Source organism: Canis lupus, chromosome 7, assembly GCF_048164855.1.
Source record: "Canis lupus baileyi chromosome 7, mCanLup2.hap1, whole genome shotgun sequence".
Classification (NCBI taxonomy): Eukaryota; Metazoa; Chordata; class Mammalia; order Carnivora; family Canidae; genus Canis; species Canis lupus.
Window position 1 is genome coordinate 38,853,549 of NC_132844.1, and position 22,394 is coordinate 38,875,942.

The following is a 22,394-nucleotide window of genomic DNA, read 5'->3' on the forward strand; positions in this document are numbered from 1 at the left end:
AATAAGTGTTTCATAGTACCATACAGATCCAGAAACTGGTTACAACTCCTACCACATACACATGGTATTGGTACTAACAGACATGCACAGCATTCTGTAATTCATACTGCAGGTGAATATAGAGCACAGAGAAGACCCAGGGGCTGCTGGACAGGGAGAGCTTATGTGAGAAGTAAAACATACATCTTTTTAAGAATCATACTCATTTTCCTGAATACTTAAAATAAAAAGTACACAACAGTTTCCAAAGTGAAATACTGCCTGGACCCAGTTGGCCATCTATCTTCTTAGGTAATACTAATGGAAGGTCAATATCTTATTTAGGAAAAAAGTAAGTAAATGGTCTTTTTAAAAAATGAAAAAAAAATGCTTATCAAAGGATAAGCTGATGCTTTGCTCTCATTTACTTCTCTTAATTGTAACACCACACAATAAATATGGTGTCAACTCTTTTTTGGGAGATAGTTGCTTCATTTGCTGACAACTTTAGTAGTGAATCTTATCTCAGCCAGTTTAATTCCTTGCTAGTAAAACCACCAAGTATTGATACCCACTGGCAAAGAAACTGAACTTGGTATCTGATCATTTGCCTAATTCTATTGGTCTCCTGGAAGGTCGCAGTCTCCTGTGGAAGAGCCAGAAGTCATGGTTCAAATCAGAGTATTAATGGGATTGTTTGCACACCAGGCCCTGATCTCCTAGGCACCAGTTACTTAGAGCTAATTCCAAAATCACACTCCTACTTTTATATAGCTTTTATATAGATCATTCCTCATCCGCTCCCAAGAATTCCGTCACTTGTACAAACCCATCGGTGGTTATATCTTTATTTCTGTAGTAGAGTTCCTGGTAGTGTTCCCAATCTCTTGTTCCGTTTGTGTTTCCCTTTTCTTCACAAGAAAATCTTTCAACACTGAAAAAAACAATGCCTACTCGACCAATGAGTACAGAACTTGGAACATTTCTTAGGACTAAGATTATTATATACATAATCTCTCTGATTAATGTAAACTGTTCCATAAATTCTACTATGATTTAGAAATGAAAATATGATGAACCTCATAGCTTAAATATATTTTCATAAGGTTCTGTTTTTTTTTAATGAGGTCTTTCACTGTAACAAGTAAGCATCAATGTCTTTTCCCTTTCAGTTCATTTTTAAATTACACTGAGTCATTTTATAAAGATTTTTTAAAATATTTATCTATGAAAGAACAACCCAAGAGAATTTTTGGTGAAAGAACTGGGAGGGTGGGCAGAAATGGTATTTCAATGTTTCCCAAGACAGTTATAAAGATTCAGCTGTAATTTACATGACGGATGTCCAATTGCTCACAATTTCCTAAACAACTACAAAATGGTAGCAAATTGTAACATATTTTGTGATAATTGATACCTATTAAAATTGTGTATGGAGTCCAAGGTGATCTACCTTCTTCAAAAGTCATGATAATGAGGCTCAACACCTCATAATTCAGAGGAAGCTCTGAGTACCCATCACACCTTCGGAGAGACTGGAACCCAGTATTGGCTCCACGTTATCAAGATGCCTAGCTGATTCTTAGTCCTCATTCCCAACTCTACTTTCAGGCATGGTTTGAGCCATTAAACAAAGCACTTAATTTTATCTTCCACATGAAAACTTTAATTCAAGCAACAAACATATTAAGAAGCTATTTCCTACAAAAAAAAAACTAAAACAATAATTCTCAACAGATCAAGAAAAAAGCAGATGACAAAGAACAGTCTAATCTAGGAAAAAAAGCAAAAACAGTGCTTTTCAAATATTTCTAATAGGAAAATTAATTTCATATTCCTCTAACCATCTACTGGAATTAAACTTTTAAATAATCCTCTAACAGAAGTCCATTTTCTGCATCCATCTGCAGCTAAGAATGAGAAGTAAAATACAGATATTACTTGAAGTAACTGAGAAATGTTTAAAATGAAAATCATAGCATGTAGCAAAATCAAGAAAATGCATAAATAAATATACCAGTGTAGTTAATGTTTCTTACCCTAAACATTTTTTTTGTCAAATGTAACACATTGTTGAACACTGTGGCAAGTGCACTTTCTTATGAACTGATGCTATTGTCACAGAGGGAAATTTCTCCAAAATGAAAAAGCACCAACCTAAATTCATTAAAATAATTGATATTCATGGTTTGGAAAGTTGCTCGTGTCAAGATTTTACAACAGAGTAAAAATTTAAGCTTCTGAATGAAAACCATTTACATTAGTTAAGGCACATCTAGATACCTCCAGGCAATCGTATTTATAACTATATTATTATTAACTTCAGTAATAAGGGATTCCTAAAAACACCGTCTGTCCCTGAACACAATCTGCTGGGTGGGCTGGATAACTAGAACAGGGAAGGAGGCAGGGTAGTACTCATTGTCACCCTAGAGATTACCCACACAGATCTGTTCATGTAATAAACACTCCAGAATTCAAAGTTGAAAGAAGTCAATATATCAATATATGTAACTCCTAATTTTCAAGATCCTACATTGGCCCTCTTGTCATTCTCAACACCCACACCTGCATTGAAATGATTCTAGCACGCCTAACTCCAACCTACCTTGTATTTAACACATATACCCCAAAAGACAAAGGAGAATTCTCTAAGTGAGAAACAAATTAGAAATCTTCAAAACCATTCCTAACACAAAGAATCTCCACTCAGCCCAAATAGACACAAAAGACCCATAGACGAAGATACATTCAAGTAAGATCAAGAAGGTCCTTCTTTTCTCAGGTTAGAAAATAAAGCTTTTAGAAGAGCCTTACTTATAGAAAGACAAAAACCTGGTTGATTTAGTTACTTGACAGAGTATGAACTCAATCATAACTCTATTTTAAACTTTGGAAATTTAAACAATTAACCAAATAGTCTCTATCAGTTCAACCAGTTTTTGACCACTTGATATGGAAATTTACCTACTAAAGTGTTTTTTTTAAAGAATAACTCAGAACATTGCACTGTTTTTCCTTTTTCACCAGATCATATTTTCACTCATATTAAAGCATAAAAGCTAGAAGCAAAATAGGTAGTTTTATACAAAATGTGAAACATAATGACTATGATAGGTATTAAATGACATTTTCATATGTTTAAATTTTTAATACTTAGCAAAAAAATCTTAGAACTTCTCTAATAACTCCTGAGTTGTACATTTCATTTCCTACTTGAAGCTTACAAAGTGGTCTAAAAACCTAAATTCAAAATAAAACTTTACAAAATAATTTTTGAACTGAGAACTAGACCTGATTTACAGAAATCAGACACATTTCACTTCTATCATGATTCTTTTTAGTTTCTTATGAGATTGAGCATGAAATTGTATAATAGTACAATATTCTTAATGTTATAAACTTTTTCTCTACTGTACAGAAATATATCTTATAATTATATATCACTTTACAGTATTTCAAAATACTTCCACATACATTATCTCCTTAGAGATATGAAAGCATAAAATATTAGAAATGTGCTAGACTAAGTGATATAACATCTACTTGCCATGAAATGCAATTTAATATTTTATCAATAGCCAATGTTTCTATCCTCACAGTCCAAGGTACAATGATAAAGTCTATATATTTGCAAAGATTCAATAATTTTTCTAGCTATTTGGCCATGCTTCACTGCATTTTTTAAAACAACTTCTCAATAATTTTCTGCAAGCATATGGTAGTTTTTTAAAAATACAAAACATCAGAGTCAAACCCAGAGGGCTGTTTCATATCGAAGACCCACATAAATACATATCTATAGATCTTATTTAAAAAACTATTAATTGTACAAAGTATTCTTTATAGAAAAAAATGCCAAACACTCATAACTTTTATCTGCAAAACGAATGACATCCCCTTACTTGTTCTTCACTGAAGAATTCTCTCATAAATTATTTGCAGATTAAATGGAGGAATCATTCTATTATATATGAATATGCATTAAAAAATGACATGAAGGGACAAGGCCAATGTTTTAAATGGAAGCCAGGCAATTTTCTCCCTTGAAACTAAATATTCTCAAATTAATTTGCACAATATAATCAAACCCCTAGTTAGGAATAATATTCTAAGAGTTAAATTGTTGAATGAAATGTTTTTACTTGTAAGGGCTCTGATATACTACAGTTCCTAAGTCATTCAGATTATAACCATTTATTTTAGTCTTTGTCCATTGTTTGTCAATATTTTGATATCTGGTCACAACTTTTTAATATTATGCACTTAGAAAGCAGGCTGAACACTTTATCATGTATTCAAAATTGGTAAGATATTTTGAATTAATCATGTTCCTACAATTTGGCTCAATGTGACAACTACTCTCACCATCTAACCTGGAAAACTGTTTATTAAACTCTACAGTGGCCGTGCTATAAGCTCCACATTAAGACGGCCCATACAAAAAAAAAAAAAAATTTTGAAATGCAAAAGCAGAATTGTTTCCCCAAATCTTAATACTGATTTCACAAAACAACAGAAAGCAAAAATTAGGATATTATGGGAACCAAAAATGAGAAAATAGTCTATATTAATTGGAATATGATATACAACTTAGTTACTAATATTCATACTTAAAAAGTCAAGTTTGAGCAACCGTGGTATTTCATGTAAACTTCAAAGCAATAAAATCATATTTCTAAAGACATACTATTGATAGATTTTCTAAAAATCCTCTGCTGGAAATCCCCAATCATAAAGGTAACAGAAGATGGTATGATAGGACTCACAAACAGGACATAGTAAAAATTCTCTGGGGATTAAAGTGAATCTAAAAACCCAAGAGATACACAAAAGCTAGTTCCACTCCAAATGAAAGTGAAATTTTTTTCTATTAATTGCTTTAACTGTATTTGTATGTATGCTTTGAAGTTCTCACCACAGAGTTTCTGATTATTTTCTGATGTGTAATATTAATTACACATCAATTAATATTAGCAAGTAGTACAAGAAATAAAACTACTTGTTCTAACCAATATTAACACATTAAGTGTCTACTAAAACTTAGTGTGGATAAGGAATTTGATGAAGGGGATCCCTGGGTGGCTCAGCGGTTTAGCACCTGCCTCTGGCGCAGGGCGCGATCCTGGAGTCCTGGGATCAAGTCCCACGTCAGGCTCCTGGCATGGAGCCTGCTTCTCCCTCCTCCTGTGTCTCTGCCTCTCTCTCTCTCTCTCTCTCTCTCTCTCTCTATCATAAATAAAGAAATAAATCTTTAAAAAAAAAGGAATTTGATGAAGATATGGAATTTCAAATCTATTCTCAATTTCAAGGTTTGACAACTTAGAGATACATCATATGTTTTCTTTTTTAAAGATACTCTGGACAAAGCAAGATTATTAATTTCATAGCCCAAAGAACACTAAGATAGTCAAGGCTTTTAGAAACCACTGCTTTGCTGCCAGGTAAGAAGCAGGCCATTTAAAAATGAGTAATTTTTTTCCTTATTTTTTAATTCTTTAGTCATTTGCATTCAGAAACAAGCACCAAATTTCTATGAGACAGCCATAAAAGCAAAATACTTTCCTTGGACTTTTGCATTGTAATTTGTTTTTAAGCATTTAACACAGAAAAACATTTTCATTACTTTAAAAAAGCAAATTCTTGATATCGTACAGTTGAAGTGCTCTTCTGTTCCATTTAAATTTGAGTACGGATCACTTGAACATACCCTAGAAATGCACATGCTGGCCGACAAAAATGGCAAATGAGGACAAGTGCAGAGACAAGGAAAGAGGAAAGGACAGTGGGGCCAAGGAATGGGCTGGGCAATTATAGCTCCCCAAGAACAGAAATTTCACATACCAGAATTCAAAAATAAACATGTTGAGGTGCTGTAATGAAAGAGTCCAAATTACTTTCTTAATACATCTAAAAAGTCCAAATTTGTTTTGCCAGCTCAAGAAATAAATCCATAAATTTGGGCAAAAGTATGGCAAGAGCATGAAATTTATCCTCTTGATTTTCTTCATGTAATCTCCCGAAATAATTTATTTGATATATCAAATACTACACGATTATTTCCAGATACGTCGAAAATAACTGAAAAGCAATTATTATGTACAGAATTTGAACACTCACATCCTAAAAGTGTTATAGAAGACATTCATTTATTGGGTCTTGTTTGAAACTTCTTCCTAAATATTAAATTCATTGTCATCCACAAAAAAAAACAACAGCAAAACATTTACAACAGAAATCACAAACAGATGGCTAAAATTTGTGACGTGCCCTCTGTTCTTCAGGATACATTGTATGGTTTCTCCTCCCTTACCTAAGCTGGGTTGTGGGTTCTCTGATAATTCACTGTAATTGTACATCATCATGGGAACCTGTAGTTCCAGGATTTTCACCGTCTTTCTTATGATTTTCACCTTCTTCATCTTTTTCAGGAGGAGTTGCAGTCTCCTTCCTCTCTGTGGGATCGGTGACTGTTTTTTCCAGTTCAGAATTTGAATTTTCAGCATTACCGTCCTCGGTGTTTCTTGGCTTGGTAGCTTCACTGCTGGGCTCTGTGCTAAGACTGTCTGTTTCCTCTCCAGGTCCTCCTGGTGCTGCTTTTTTTTCTTCAGCTGTTTTGCTATTTAAATGAACAGCTGAGGAGGAATTTTTGGAGTCCTTGGACTTTTTGTGCATAGAAGTTTGACTGATATGACCAGAGGTGGGAGGGGCGGACATTTTCTGGGCTTTGCTTCCCTCTGACTGTTCTTTCTTCGGCGGTCCCCAAATAAAATTCTCTGAAGGCGTGTAATGTTTCTGGGCGAAACGTAGGAGCTTTCTCCTCTCTCTCCTGTCTCTAATTGTATAAACAAAATACTCCAGAGCACTCTGTTTAATATTGGGAATAGTATTTTCCACAAGAGCTTCATGAAGAATAAATTTTACAAGAGGAGATTTAAAACTTTCATATCCAAGCTCACCGAGGCTTTTAAGAATACGAGTGATTCGTAAATAGTTGTGCTGTGACCTGAAAGAGAGTATTGAATAAAATGTTGCGGGGTGGGGGGGTGGGTGATCAGGTGAAGGAAAGCAGGGGAATGTGAAGTACTGGAAAAATATTTTTTAATGGAACAAGGACTTCACTGAAAGTCATATTAGACACTGTAAGAAGAATAAACTAGAAGTTATGAAAACCTTATACTTCTATGTAGTGCCAATCTAGGTGAAATTCAAATATACAATATAAATTCCCTTTGTTCCTTTACTTCTTCATATTTGAAAAATATTTAGATCTAAAATTTATTCCCACTGATGCTGAACTGTTATTTATTAAGTACATCCAGGATGTGGAGCATTTAGTTGCAGCAACACCAACTCTATTGTACCTACCACAGGTAACTAGTACCAAACATAAATGCAACATTAGCTGTCAGCTGAAGGTATGATTTACAGTGTCAGCAAAATCCATAAAGAAAGCAGCACAAAAACCCACTCTACCTTGCTAGCACAATTGTGACAGAGGATGCAAAACTGACTTCTTTAGCAGAACATAGGAGCATGGGCTTTGGAGTCAGACCTGAGCTCATACCATGGCTCTGCCACCTACAGCTCTGTGAAGTTACAGTATCTCTCTCTGATTCATCTGTAAAATAGGGGAAATGGCCCATATCTTACTGGACTGTTAGAATGGGTTTGGTTAGAAGAATCAAAAGAGTTGAGATGCATGCGGGGCCTGTAGAACTCAAAACATATTATATACTATTTAAAATTAATATTGTTATTATTTAAATTTGGTACTAATTTATGTGTGTATAAATACATATATGTATCTATCCCAACTTAATCACCTAATGTCTTCCATCCATGGCCTCTTTCTCCTTTATTCCCCTGGTCAGAGAATTTTAGATTTTGCTTCTAATGGCATGGACACCAGAGATACCTTTTTGCCTAAATTGCAGAAACTTCTCTGTCCCCAAACTAACGCTCCCTAAGCTTATCTATCACAATTCACAATATGCCTGCCCTATGTCACTGGGCCAATAGTTGCCTTATTACAAATATATGGCCGCATCATATATGGCTACATCTTTGGCTGCATGTATTAATCATGCATCATCAATAGCCCAGGTATTTATTTACCCCATACTGACACATAACCATAATCATCACTTATTTCTAACTTCCTAAGACCTGCTTTATACACCAGACATTGAACTTTAAACAAGCAATGCATATACCTACTTTGCAGCTAGCAAACTACTTGGGAGAGGTGAAGAAGGATGTTGATTTATCTAAGAGACAGATGGAGATGGTTCCACAGCCTTACATTTTAATAAGAAAGTCTGGACAAAACAAAAACAAACACAAACAAACAAACAAACAAAAACCTTAATTATTCAAGCTAGCCAAACCTTGGAAAAGACAAGTCCAGCAGTTTTATCATCCCCATTCTTCTGGATTTTACCACAAAAGTATCATCTTAATATTCAACTCTTTGAGGCCAAAGGGTAGAACATAGCAGATATGTTTCAGTCTTATGAATCGGTATTTTTTTAATAGTTAGGAAGCAAGAGTCTTCTAAGACAACATGAATTTTAATGAGGTTAAGACAATGTGCCATGGACAGCAGAGTTGACTTAGTGTTAGGTTAGTATGGCATTCCTATTCTCCAAAAACTTAGTGATAAAAGTGTTGAGCAATATCTGTTCCCTAAATCTATGAGAAAGAGATGTATGGAAAAGTGGAGAAATAGTTTTCTTTAAAAATCCCAAAGACGAGTTACATAATCCAACAAAATTTACTACATTGCAACCAGCTCTGTTGCTCATATGCAGTCTTTGAAGAATGGCCAAGATGAAACTTCTGTACACATTTATCTGTTATTTGTACACTCTCCAATGTAAAATATTTATGTAACAGTAGAAAAGGGCAAAACCTTGGGTTGAATGGAATGAAAATGAGGATTATGGAACAGAAGTATATGAGAAAGGAACTGAATGCTTCCGTATGACTTGAAATAAATAAGACAAATAAAGACAAAATGGAAAAGAAGAGAGCAGCTAAAACCTTCCTAATTTTGTGAGGAGTCTTTGGGGTTGCACAGCAGAGAAAAGAGAGAGGCTGGGCTTCCTGACAGCAGTAAGGGCAGTAAACAGGACTGCAAGTGTCAGGAAGACTAGGTAGGTGAAGAGAGAACACACAAAAGGCAAGAACCAGAAGGTGGAAAATAAAAGTGAGAAGAAATTCCAGAGTCTTAAAATATGGCTCTGTAATCTAAGGTGATTACAAATAAAATTTGAAATACATCTGAGCAATACATAATTTGTACTCCTGTGTTTGAAAATATTTCACTTCTTTTAGTCACGGTCATTTGTTCACTGAATGTTACTTCATTTCACTTTCATTCAATACTTTTTTGTCTGCTGGGCTACTATAAATATATTGAGTTTCCTGCCTACTCTAAGAAACTCAAGATGTCACACAGATTAAACACAAATAAAAGCTCTGTGTAATACCCAGCAAAAGGAAAATGAGAGACAGTGGGTGGTGGAAAGAAAAGGATTTGAATGGGGTACAGGGAATGTCATGGTTAATTCAGACTCCCTTCCCGTGACCCAAGCCAGGAGATCATTTTAATTAAAACCTTCGGAAGGGTTCTTTTTCCAACTATCAGTTAGAGGATCTGAAAATAAAATTGCAAAGAGGTTTTAACCTGGAAAACGTATTTGTTCATTGTTTATTCACTCAACAGACATTTACTAAACAAGACTGCTGTTCCAACCAAAAACAAGATGGGGACGAAGATTCTCTAAAATGATAGTTAGGTTGCCATCCTTCATGTCACGAGGCTGCTTGCATACAGCTTTCATTGATAGTATGACAGAAGTGCTTAGAAACTCTGTCCAGAGACAGCTACCCACACTCCTGAGGCAGAAGTATATATATGCTTCTGCTGTTAAGTGCCCTATACAAATCAAATTTAACTTGAGTTATGAGTTAATGGGTTTTCTAGTCAAGATCATAAAGCTTTATACCCATATCTTCAGTGTTTTAGTACAAGCTACCATTTTAATAGTGTTGCCCATGACTAAAATAAAGTAAAAAGAAGGCTTAAACATTAATACTCATTTTAGCAAAACAAGATGAAAGTTCTAGAAAAACACCCCAAAATTCAGTTAATTGATGCTCAAAATTCTGGTGGGCAAAGAAAAATTTCTTAGGTTATTTTTTTATTTCTTAGTATTTGTCCAGTTCAGCTAATTACAATGGACTAAAAAAAATGCTTTAAAGCTACTGGTTTTATGGCCCAGCATTCATAAGCCACCTTAACATTAAAAAGAAAGAAATTCAGTTTGCATGCAAAGAAAATAATCTTAAAAAGCAAACTTTGGGTGTAGGTATTAAGTTATAAATATCTAGGCAAAAAAGTACAGTAAATCATTTCCAAATAAACTCTTAAAATTTTCTTCACAGGTTAGGATTTAGTAAGCAAAAATGGGCTTTTGTTCTTTACCTAAATAATGAAGATTCTAATTTTCCTTCTTTTTTTTTTTTAGAAATGTAGAGGAACATCTGAGTCTTATAAAATGATATTTATATGTCATAGGCTTAATTTATGTATTTAATCTAAGAAGGTATCATACTCGATGAACAGACTATGCCACAAGAAGCTTACAGTCCAGCAGAGGTGACTTGGGAAACTATACCCAAGAAATAAGTATAAATGCCAAGAACCGTGGTATAAAGAGTGAGGGTAGAGAGGTTGATCAGTATAGAGGTTTCAAGAAGAATGAGCTCTAAAGCAGAATGGCCTTATTCCTACCTGCAATTTCATCCTTTTTTGCGGTTTTATTGTGCTTTAGAATATACAACAAGGAATAAACTGCACTTCAGACCAGCTTTTGAATTCAAATTCCCGGGTCCATCTGCTAGTTGCTCCTATATTCCATAGAGAATTTCAACCAAGAAAATATAACATGCTGGCCCCTGATGCACTGGGGGGGGTGAGGGTCGGGGAGGGCTTTACTTACTCATTCAGATGCTGAAACCTTTCCTGCCAGTTAACAGCCCGGGCAACATTTCCAGTTTTATCAACCAGTTTTATTCCAAAAAATTCTAACATCATCTTATAGGCCAGGAGGAATCTTTTAATTGCTTCTTTTGTTTTTTTGAATTCCTAAGGGAAGAAGAAAAGTCAGCTGAAATGATTCAGTAGTTACCAGCACAATAAAATAGCAATATTATTTGGTCATCTCCTATAAAATGAAATGAGTTTGTATTACCTCAATTTCATATGTAGTTAATTCTTTAGCATAAAAGTTCAAGCCTTGTTCTCTCAGGGGGAAAAGCCTATTTTTTTTAGAAAAATAATATTATTATATTAATGTTATCTGGAAAACATACATGATTACATAGGACATAGTTTGAGATACATAAATGTAACTGACCATTGAATGTAAGTATGGTTGTGCTCCAGCTTTTCATAATCTCCTTTCCACTTATTTAGAACTTCTTCAATGTAAACACCTAGGTAGTAAATATTTAGAAAATGAGTCAGACATTTAAGACATCGTTGGAGGCATGTTAACATTCAACCACTTAGTCTTTATTTAAATTTAATAATAGCACACAAAAATAATGCCAAGAATACCCTATGCCATTTGCTCAGTTATGTAATAAGCCTGATTTTTCAAAAATCAGTGGCACCTCAAATCACAGAAAGTTCTACCAGTGTTACTCTAAAGCAGAAGCTGACAAACTATGGCCTGCCATTTGTTTTATACATAAAGTTTTATTGGAACAAAGCCATGCACATTCATTTTACACTACCACAGTAGAGTTGAGTAGTTGCAACAGAGACTACATGGCCTACACAGCTGACTACATTTACTCTCTGGCCCTGGACAGAAAAAGTTTGCCAACCCCTGCCCTAGATGGTCATGAGTTCTTTAAATAAAGATGGGATCAAAATGAAATGTAGCCCAGGGAAAAAGGAAGTAATAAAAGAAAGGTGAGGGAAGAGCAAGGGAGGGAGAGAAGTGTGGAAAAGGAGAAGGAAAGGGAGAGAGGAAAGATGGAAGAGAAAGGACCCATATTACACACAGTATACATCATCCAGCTTAATCTTCACAGAACTCTCCCCAGCCGGTGCCACCATTCCCATTTTAATAATGAGGACATTGAGCAATTCATTTGAAGTCACACACTAACAAAAGAATGAACTTAGGAGTAGAACACAGGTCTTTCTGGTTCCTAAAAACAAGCCCTCTTCACCACATCCTAATGTTGCCCCATAAGAACTTACTTCAGTTAACCTTTGAACAGGAGTTCGAACTTTTTTGTTACAAGTACATAATGCATGTCACATACAAAGCATGTGTCAATCAACTATTTTTATGCCACTGGTAAGGCTTCCAGTCAACAGGAGGCTATTAGCAGTCAAGTTTTGGAGAAGTCAAAAGTTACACACGGATTTCTGACCGTACAAGGTTTAGCCTCGATAAACCCTACACTGTTTGAGGGCCAACTGTAGAACAAAACCCTCCTGCTTCTCTTATTCTCTCTAGGTCCCCACAATTGACTGTGTGACCATTTAGTCAATTTTATAGAAAAAACCACGACAACATATTTCTCTAAGCATAGCTCATCTCATTCTTATTTTCTCCACAGATCACCAGTTTGTAGCAGAGGTCTACTTTTGGAAGGCTGAGTAAAAAGTTGTTTTTGAATCAAACTCTTGGCTTTATCAGCATTTTAAAACTATTTACCTCCATAATTTCCCTTCCAACTACCCCTCCTCCTGCTTAATAATTAAAATACATCATTGCAGGCTTATGCTTACTGGCAAGTGTATGGGTGTGTATGGGGGGAGGGTATATGCGTATGTGTACACATACTGGGAGGAAGTTCTGTAAGTTAATGTAATTTATGTAATAAACTAGAACAACATTTTATGTGACCTTAGATACAACTCCTGACCCCTACAAAGCCTGTAAGATTTAAAATAAATTTTATTATAAAGATTACAAAAAATTAATGCACTCCTTGAAGTTATTACTTTAAGTTGCTACCTGAAAAATAAATTCACTACTAAAAATACAAAAATAAATCAATTAAATATTGTAATGTTCAATGTTTTTTTATATTTGAAGGCATTCCTTTAGGTACATTTTATTAAATTCAAATCAGAGTCAAATTAACAATCTATCATTGCATTTCTTCAAAAGGTTTTCTTGTCCCAGGTCCTAAAAAAACTAAGAATTTATTTAATATTACTTCAACTAGTAAATAAAGCAGTGTGTTTCTATCATTAGTAAATGTAACAGAGCATTTTTATCCACAGGTTTCCTCCTAAATCAGGGCAGGCTTTTGGGACACCAGAAAATTAATTAAAGACAAGTGGATCTGGCCATTGCAACAGTGTTGTTAAGTCCTAACTCCCAACTGGTATACCTCTCAGTATACAGTATAGGAATCCTCCTCCCCACACTCCACCCAGCCTTCAGAGAGCCTTCTTTCAGTTAGTTCACTAGAAAATGTAGTCCTGCTACTTGGAAAGCTTTGTCATGTATAATCCTCATTCCCTGACTCACACGACTGTGGATTTGGCTCCGTTTCCACTAAGAGCAAAGAGCAGAAGCCAGGGCCATCTGGTCACCTCACAGAGATAAGGGTGAGAAGGAGAGAAGCCAACTTGGCTGCTTTGACCTGGATAAAATTAGGATGCCCATCATGAACCATAGCATGGTGCCTTGGTGAAATATGCATATTACCACAGTGGATGTACCCTCTCCCTATAGGGGGAGAAATTTAGAAAAGATCCTACGAGGGCAAATGTAAAGTTGTGAAGGAGGAGGCACTTTATTTGGCAGAGCTGAATGGATATCTACTGTCTGTGCAGTTCCCTTTCTAGGACATCGGAACACTGAACTGGTACTGCTGGATCTCCCTGACCCCTGACACCCAGAATCGACAGGAAAGATAATTCTTTTTTTTTTTTTAAGATTTTATTTATTTATTCATGAGAGACAGAGAGAGGCAAAGACATAGACAGAGGAAGAAGCAGGCTTCTTGCAGGAAGCCCGATGTGAGACTCGATCCCTGGACTGGGATCACGCCCTGAGCTGAAGGCAGACACTCCACTGCTGAGCTACCCAGGTGCCCAGGGAAAGATAATTCTAATATAAACACTACTTTTAAATTATGTTCTAAATATTTTGGGGGCGTGGTGTGGTGAAAAGAATACTGAACTCTGGATGCTAGACCCAACTCTACAATCGAATGTCCAGATAACTCAATCATTCAGGCTTTAAGACCCAGTGACTTCATCTTTAAAATTAGGAAGATTAATTTGATTTCCTCTAACGTTTCTTAATAATCTAATATTCTATGATTATATACGTTTATAAATCTCATCTCTTTGCCTCTCACAAAAGTAGCCCCCACTATCTTTAAGATAATAGCCACTGCGGACAAGTGGTGGGAAGGTATTGCTAATTCACAGTTATTCCTCCAGAACTGGCCAAGTGGATGTTCACAACTCTAAGGTCTAGGAGTTTGGGGACACATTTAGACTACTGGCACTGTAAAGCCAGTCAATGAACAAATGCATTAAGAATGTACTGACTGCAGATTAAAAAAAGAATAACTAGGTGTATGGGACACCTGGGTGGCTCAGTGGTTGAGCGTCTGCCCCTGGCTCAGGGCATGATCCACGGTCTCAGGATCGAGTCCCACATTGGGCTCCCTGCCTGGAGCCTGCTTCTCCCTCTGTCTACGTCTCTGCCTTTCTCTCTCTGTGTCTTTCATGAATAAATAAATAAAATCTTAAAAAAAAAAAGAATAACTAGGTGTATGTTATTAGTTAAAGTTTGTTTTTTATCAAGGTAGCAGATTACTCACCATCTGGCTTAAATGGAATTTTATTCTTATAAAAACGAAGATTGCTCAAGTCATTTTGATATCGGATATCTTTGAAGTTCTGCTAAAGGAAAAAAATAAATCAATCTCCAGCATATGGACATATAAAAAAGGCACAAGGACCTTCTTGCATATTTGCTCACTAGCAACACAAAATAAGAAAAACAGAAGGGAAATATTTTACATTTTAGAAAAAAACATTCTATACTCTTACTGGGTACTGATGTCGATATTTGTACAGATCCCTTGCAGCATAAAAGCTTCTCTTTGGTTTGGCAGTTGCTTCAGTGGAATCACCACCCTAAAATAAAAGGGAAATTCCATTTACGTGGTGATGCAATATAACGTCCCTGAGAAATTTCTAGAACACTCAAATAAATATCAAGCTGTTCAGAATAATGACAATATTAGGAATTCTCTTTTAATGATGCTTACTAGCAACATTTATTAGTATTCTATTTGCCTGATTTGAGCCCAGTAACATTTGTTCTAAGGTGTTTTAATAAATAAAAAAACTTTATTACTCACCAAAAGCCTACAGAGGCCAAATGTTCTAGATCACTATTCATAAGAAATAGAACTCAAAATGAATTTAAGACATTTACTTTACCAGAGGTCTCAAGTAATTGTATGATAAAATTTTAGAATATATAATACTAAAAAAAACTGCTAAGATAATAAATCAGTTCTGTAAAGAAAACTATTACTAATTTTGCAACATTTAGTTGTACAGTGGAAGGAAAATGAAACTTATGGAATGAAAACGGAATTTTTAAAGCAAACTAAATAGCTTCTAAACTCCATCCCTGATAGCACCGTAACGAGTACACAAAGGCATCAATGTTCCATTAACCTGGTGATAATACAAGGTGACATAAATCAGCATATTTAAAATATATATACACAAAGTAGTAAAAGCTCTCAAATGGAATGAACTTCAGATTGTAGTAACTTATATGTGGTAGTTTATTCATACTATTTAAATTCTAAAAATTCTCACTACCATGAATAATTTTAAAAATGCAAGACACAGATCAATGTAATCAGTTTAAATTCTCTAACTATATGTACTATTATAATGTATAAGGAAGTGCTTTGTGTCCCACATCATGCAGAAGGACAATAAGACAGATGACAATGATGAGATAGAAGACAAGGTTTAGGTATGAATATTCATTAAGAGCTTCACCCATCCCCACCCACCCACCCCCCATCCCTTTCTCATCATACTCCACCCCCATCTGTGTTGAGAGATTAGCATCCTCCAAGCAATTTTCACACATTTTTGAAGTGGTGTGATTCTCACTATTACTACAAGTATAGAGATACTTACTTTAACACCAAATTCTCTGATGTTTAACATTAGCTACTCTGTCATGTTACATAAGCAAGGCAAAGCTTAAATTCTGGTCCTTGCCACACGTTTCAAAATAGCTCTGCCTAGCAAGTTTCTGAATCTATTTAGCCTGAGCTACAACCATATGAATCATCATCCTACATTTGTATAGAAAGCACTTTTCCATTTACAAAGCACTTACATGTATATTATTTCATTTTATTTTTATGACATACCTGGATGGCAGTTATTAGCGTTCCCATCTTAGAAACACAGTAACCGAGGCTTAGAGAAGTTGAACAAGGCCCAGAGTTCAGTGACAAGACAGGAATTGCAATCCCAGGCCCGGGGCTGCAAGTCCAACTAACTAGGCATGAATCATTTCAGCTCCACTACAAGTGAAGGAGCACTATAGGAACCTTGGTAAAATGTCAACAGCCCAAGACTTGGGCTGTCTTGACTCTGGTACTTATTTGTGAGGCCTTAAGCCAACCACTTAACTGAATCTGAGTTTTATCATCTGTGAAACAAAGATAATGACTCATGCCCTACCTATTTCCCAGGATTATCATGAGAATGACTGCATCCTCCAACCTCTAAATGTACCAACCTGCAAGCACATGACCTTGTTCTTCCAACTTCTGCTCCTTTCGGATTCACTATCCTGTCCCTTTTCATCTGCTCAGCCAAGGATTTTGTTTCTTAATATATTGTTCCTATTTCCTGCATCATCAAAATTTGTCTCTTCTGGATCATTCCCCTCAGCAAACATGCTGTAGTATCTCTTATCGTAAAATAAACACACACAACCTTCCTTGACCCAAATCCCCCCTCAAATACAGATCCATAGCTCTGTTCCCTATTATAGTAAAATATCACCACTGAATTGTGCATACCTCCTTGTCTCTCCTCTTCTCCCAAGACCTACCACAATCAGGCTTTCATTCTCAGCCTTCTACCTAAACAGCTCTTTCAATGTCACTAACAAATCTCCATTTTTGCCAAACCATGTCTCAGTGCTCAACTCACACAACTTCCCAGCAGCACTGGGCCAGTTAAATGTCTCTTCCTGAAACACGGTCAGATGCCACAGCTCTCCTGGTTTCTTCCTATCTCATTGGACGCCCCTTGTCAGCCTTCTCTTCGGTTCCTCTTCCTATGTTCTATATTGAGGAGTGCCGAGGGTTCGGTTCTTGCTCCTCATCACTCCTCAAGGACCAAGTACCTCCTAGTACATTATATACCACCATTCTTAAAAGCTGATGACTGCAGTTCTGGACTAAGGCTCCATTCATAGATATCTTAAGAATTCCACTTAGATGTCCAATAGGATATAAAATTCAAGAGAATTCTTGATTTAACCCCTGACGATGCTTTTTCCCTAGACTTACCCATCTTACTTAATGGCACCATCATTTGCCAAATATTCACTTGAACTAGGAATGAAGGCAATGAAGGAGGTGAGAAGTAGTCAGACTGGGATATATTCTAAAGGTAGCCCCAGCAGTACTTGCAAGTGACTATGGGGAGAGGCAGCAAATGGAGTTGATAGTCAAAAAACGACATTAAAAATATTTTTTAAGAAGTTAAATGGTGACACTAACAAGGAAAATTAATCATTGAAAGGGAAAAGGGAGAGCTGTTGTCGTCTACCATTTTCTGGGGTCACCATTAACTGACTGAAACCTTGATTATCAAACTGTTTTATACAGATGGACCTAGTTAGCTGGATTGAACCTAAGCTGGTGTTTGGTTTGGTTTGTTTTTTGATATCCGAAAAGAGCAGGTTACTTAATTGGGAGACAAGAGAAAGGAAAAAAACAAACAAACAAACAAAAAAAACAAAACAAAACTGGAATACAGCCTCTAATACTTTTGGGGAGGGAGGTTAAATTCACAATGCAAAATGACCCATCCATAAACCGGAACACAAGGGGCAGAGAGAGAATCACAATTCCAACAGGTTAAACGTTCTACCTACACTGGCTGCAGACATACTCGGGTTTGCATCATTCTCTCCCTGGATGTTCTTGGGCAAGATTCTCCTACTCTGTCAGCCTGTTTCCTCTAAAATGGGGATTAAAAACAGCAACTCCCACCCAACTCCTGAAACTTCAGGTGATTGAAATAATACGTTTAGCGTGGAGCCTGCGCTGGGGCTTTGCTTTCTCCTGACCTAGAGAGACAATTATCCACATTTATGAGGCAGCCTCAGCTAGAATACTAAAGTGGCAGTTCCTCTACTCCCGCCAAGCACCCTGTGGTCGTGCTGACTTTGGGCTCCATTTCTTGCCCCCCCCCCCACACACACACACACACTCCTTCCTCCACAGCTGATAAAGAGGAGGAGGGCCTAAGGTAGACACCTCCAGGATGAGCCCTTCTCTAGAAGCCTGGCTGTGCAGTTCCTCCTCCTTTTTTAAAGTTGTCCGACTTACTTTCAGGCCGTCAGAGGTTAAAAGGAATATATCTACCTCTTTACTAACCTCTCCTCCAAATTGCAAGAGGCGAATGATCCAGGCACACTTGGAGCAACAAGTCTCGGGCGTACTCGAGTTTGGAGGAGCGCCCGGCTCCTGGGCCGAAAGGCCTTGCCCGGGGCGGGCCCTTCCGCAGCACTTGAAGCGGCTGCAGACCCGAGCCGGGGCGGAGCGCGCTCGCGGCTCCGAGCTGCGGTGCCCCCTCGTTCCGGGTCGTTCCTACCGATAACACGCACCAGACCGGCGTTCCCCAGCCTCTATGCTCGGACGGGGTCCCCCCGCCCCACCCCCGCAGCCCCAGCCGCGCTGCAGAGGCAAAGAAAACACCCCTTCAAGTTGGGCGCCGCCGCCGGGAGGGGCCTCCCCGGCGCGCGGGTGCTCAGGCCCCAGGCGGGCAGCGCGGCTCCGACGCTCCCCGCCGCCGCAGGCCCCCGAGTCCGCGGGGAGGCGGGACGGTCCGGCCTCGGAGGACCCGCAGCCGCCGGCGCCCCCTCCCCCTGCCCCTGCCCCTGCCCCTGCCCCTGCCCCTGCCGCGAGCCGGGGTCGCTCGGCGTCCGCTCCCGTCCGCGGCGACGTCCTTCCTCCAGCGGCTGCGGCGCCCCGGCCCGGCCCGAGCCCTCCTCCCCGCCGGGCCGCGTACCTGCTCGGCGCCCGCCGCCTCGGCGTCTCCGTCCGGCGCGGGGCTGGCGCGGGGCCGCCCGCCGCCTCGCTCCGGGGGCTGCGCAGGCTGCTCGGGCTCCTGCCCCGGGCCCTGGCCCCCGCCGCCGCCGGGCCCCGGCTCCTCGGGCTCGGGCTGGGGCTCGGGCTCGGGCTCGGGCTCGGGCTCGGGCTCCGAGTCCGTCTGCCAGGTGGAGTCGCAGTCCTCCACGGTGGTGGGCTCGCGGAAGCTGACCCCGCCGAGCAGGTTGCCCATTGAAGAGGCGGCGGCGGGCGCGAGCCTGCAGGGGTGCGGGGCGCGGGGCGCGGGGCGGGGCGGGGCGCGGGGCGCGGGCTGCGGCAGGCGCGCTAGGGCCCGGGCATGGCCGCGGCGAGGGCGCTGGGCGGCAGCCTCGGCCCGCCCGCCCGCCGCCGCACTGCCTCAGCGCGGCGAGCCGCAGACAGGCACCCTCGCGGGGAGGAGCCCGCGGCCCCGGGACCGCCGCCGCCGCCGCCGCCGCCCGAACCCGCCCATCTGGCTCCTTCGCCCCCCGCCCCCCGCCCCCCGGCCCGTGCGCTGCGGGCTCCGGCCCCGGGGCGCCCCCCACTGCCCCGTTCCGCCCCGGAAGGATGGGGGGTGCTGTCCGCCCGCCCCCCTTCACCCCCACCCCTACCCCGGGGCGGGACGGCCGGCTTGGGGCTCCTCCCAGCGGAGCGGCAAGAGCGGTCCCGCCGGGCTCGGGCTGCGGAGCCGCTGGCGGGGGCGGACAGATGTCAAGGCGGTGTCACCGCCTTCAGGCAAGCCCTGTCCACATCTCCGCCTCTTCTCCCGGCTGGTCCGGGAGAAAGATGAATCGGCCACACAACAGAAGACGACAAAAGCTAATGATGACAGGGCACCGCATAAACAGAAGATCCAAGCCACCACGACTCTATGCATTTAGGGCAGCCACCTAGAGCCCCTGTGGACTGCATACAGTCAAGGCTATCCGTCCCCGCATCTAATGAGCAAACATCCCTTGAAACAAAAAGAGCAAGACCAGCTTGACTTCCCCCGTCGATCTGTGGATCGTTTTACTACCACCCGTTCCAAACCCACGCTCTGGGTAGAATAAAACCCCAGAATGGTAGGCCACTCTCTTGGTCTGTTGTGTAAATGAAAGGAAGAGGGAAAACGTGTTGTAGGAATACGTACAGATAAAATTGCATGACCACATAAGTGGCCCTGAGCAAAGCGGCTACTGTAAACTTTGTGTTATGGCTTTGTGTTAAAACTGCAAGGAAAGCCTCTTGAGGGCAATCATGTCTGTGTATATGCCAGAACTTGGTAGGTACTCAGTCAACATTTGTTGAATGTGAACTGAGAAAGTAAGTTAGATATATAAGATTATGTCTTATAAATTGATGTGCCTTGAAATATATAGTTTCTGTTTAAATATTGCGTTATAAAATAGGAGACTGAATCAAGGCCAATGGTCTGTATCTAGGGGAAAAAGTCAGGTGAACAGGGTGCTCATTCTCCAGATAAATCAAGACTGCCTCTCCTCGAGCATGCTTCAGGAGATCCCAGCTGTGGCTTTGTCTTTAATCAGTATCTGATGACCTTGGACAGGTCAAATAGCTACTTTAGACCTAAATTTCATCTATAGAATTCAACCAGATTTTATCTCTGGGGTCCCTTGCAGCTCTGACCTTCTGTGGTCCGTGACTGGAAAAGCTCTAAAACTAATAAGTAAGAGACACCAGACCTGCAAAGAGACTTTTTTTTTTTTTAATCATAATGGTTCAGTGAAGAAAAAATGGAGCAGCAGTAGAACACATGAATCCAACTGCTCATATCTGGGGGATTTGGATTCATCTTCCATTGGCAGAGAACCAGAACACATTGCAGAAGTAAATGCTGTCCGTCCAACCGTAAGCATTCCAGACAGAGGGAGTCTAAGGATAGTTGCTATACCCAGGTGTTCCATCAGTCGGTCTAGTAGTATGTAAAGTTGGCCTTGTATTCTTTGCTTTCTTTCCATCAAGAGACAGAGTCTAATTTCTAACCCCTTAAATTGGGGCTCAACTCAGTGGCTTGCTTTGGAAACTAGAATATGGAGGATTTTCAAAAATAGAATATCTTGGATTTCAAGGTTAAGCTATAATGAAACTTGCGTCTTCTACTGAGCTGTCTTGGAACATACTCTCTGGTAGCCCTGAGCTGCCATATAAGAAGCTTAACTATTATGAGACTGCCATGCTGGAAAGGCCACTGTGTATGTCTTCAGGTCACCAGTCCCAGCCTTGCAGCATCCCCTGCTGAATTCTGCTGACTTTTATTAAAGCTTCCAGACCAGACCATTCACCAACTGAACACCTCTCAATGACCTCCATTGATGCCATGTGGAACAGAGGAAGCATTCAGCAGAGCCCTGCTCAAATTCCTGACCCTCAAACTAGTGAAATATAATAAAATGACTGATGTTTAAGTCATTAAATTTTGCAGTAGTTTGTTATGCAGCAGTAGATGATGGCACCGTGAAAAGTATCTGCCTATATATATATAACTTACAATTAAACCCTTACTTTTCCACTACCTTTTGGCAAATATATCAATTTCTAATAGGGCTATAGATTTTGTACCAAGCTGTGCAATAGATTTTCTAAAGAACATGATTTTACGTGAGGTATTATAAAACCTTAAGTAATAATTTTGGAAGTTCACTGTAGTAATTCATCATGTTGTGTCCAATCTATGTATTTAAAAAAATTCTGGAGATCTCTCATCTCTTGGTTCTGTACACAGGAATTACCTTACCCAAAAACCTAAACTTTTTCATCATCCTAATTCTTGAGAGTATTTAACACTCTTGCATTGATAGTAAAGAAGTATGTTTACTTCATGCAAAAAATTCAACACTAAGTCAGTGCCAGGAAGATAACAATTTATCAATACATGCTAGCCCTAATAACTATTTATCTGATATATCTACAAAGAGGATTGAATTTAACAATATAAATAATATTTAATAATATAAAAATATGTGGAACAAAGAGAAACTACTATGGCAATGCCTATTATA

General features: G+C 39.3%; 1 protein-coding gene across 2 annotated transcripts; it reads right to left on the minus strand.

Annotated features, from left to right (window-relative positions):
- Positions 1-1,622: 1,622 nt before the first annotated feature.
- On the minus strand, positions 1,623-19,763 carry OGFRL1 (opioid growth factor receptor like 1). Of its 2 annotated transcripts, none has more exons than XM_072832417.1 (7): positions 19,334-19,763; positions 15,092-15,178; positions 14,860-14,941; positions 11,406-11,484; positions 11,241-11,307; positions 10,989-11,134; positions 1,623-6,985 (listed from the first exon to the last, which is right to left on the minus strand). In XM_072832417.1, exons 1-7 carry the CDS (start codon positions 19,604-19,606, stop codon positions 6,322-6,324), a joined length of 1,398 nt encoding a protein of 465 aa, XP_072688518.1. In that variant the 5' UTR covers positions 19,607-19,763; the 3' UTR covers positions 1,623-6,321. The 2 variants fall into 2 exon arrangements, with proteins under 2 accessions (XP_072688518.1, XP_072688519.1); XM_072832418.1 differs by having other exon boundaries at positions 14,860-14,938; positions 19,334-19,632.
- Between the last annotated feature and the right edge of the window lie 2,631 nt (positions 19,764-22,394).

What these genes read in the sequence shown, in the direction of transcription:
- OGFRL1 (XM_072832417.1), bottom strand. Translation starts at nt 19,606, where the DNA reads ATGGGCAACCTGCTCGGCGGGGTCAGCTTCCGCGAGCCCACCACCGTG. An exon ending in AGGCGGCGGGCGCCGAGCAG is followed by an intron (nt 15,179 to 19,333) that starts GTACGCGGCCCG and finishes CTTTTATTTTAG; the next exon opens with GGTGGTGATTCCACTGAAGC. An exon ending in TAACTACATATGAAATTGAG is followed by an intron (nt 11,135 to 11,240) that starts GTAATACAAACT and finishes TTCTTCCCTTAG; the next exon opens with GAATTCAAAAAAACAAAAGA.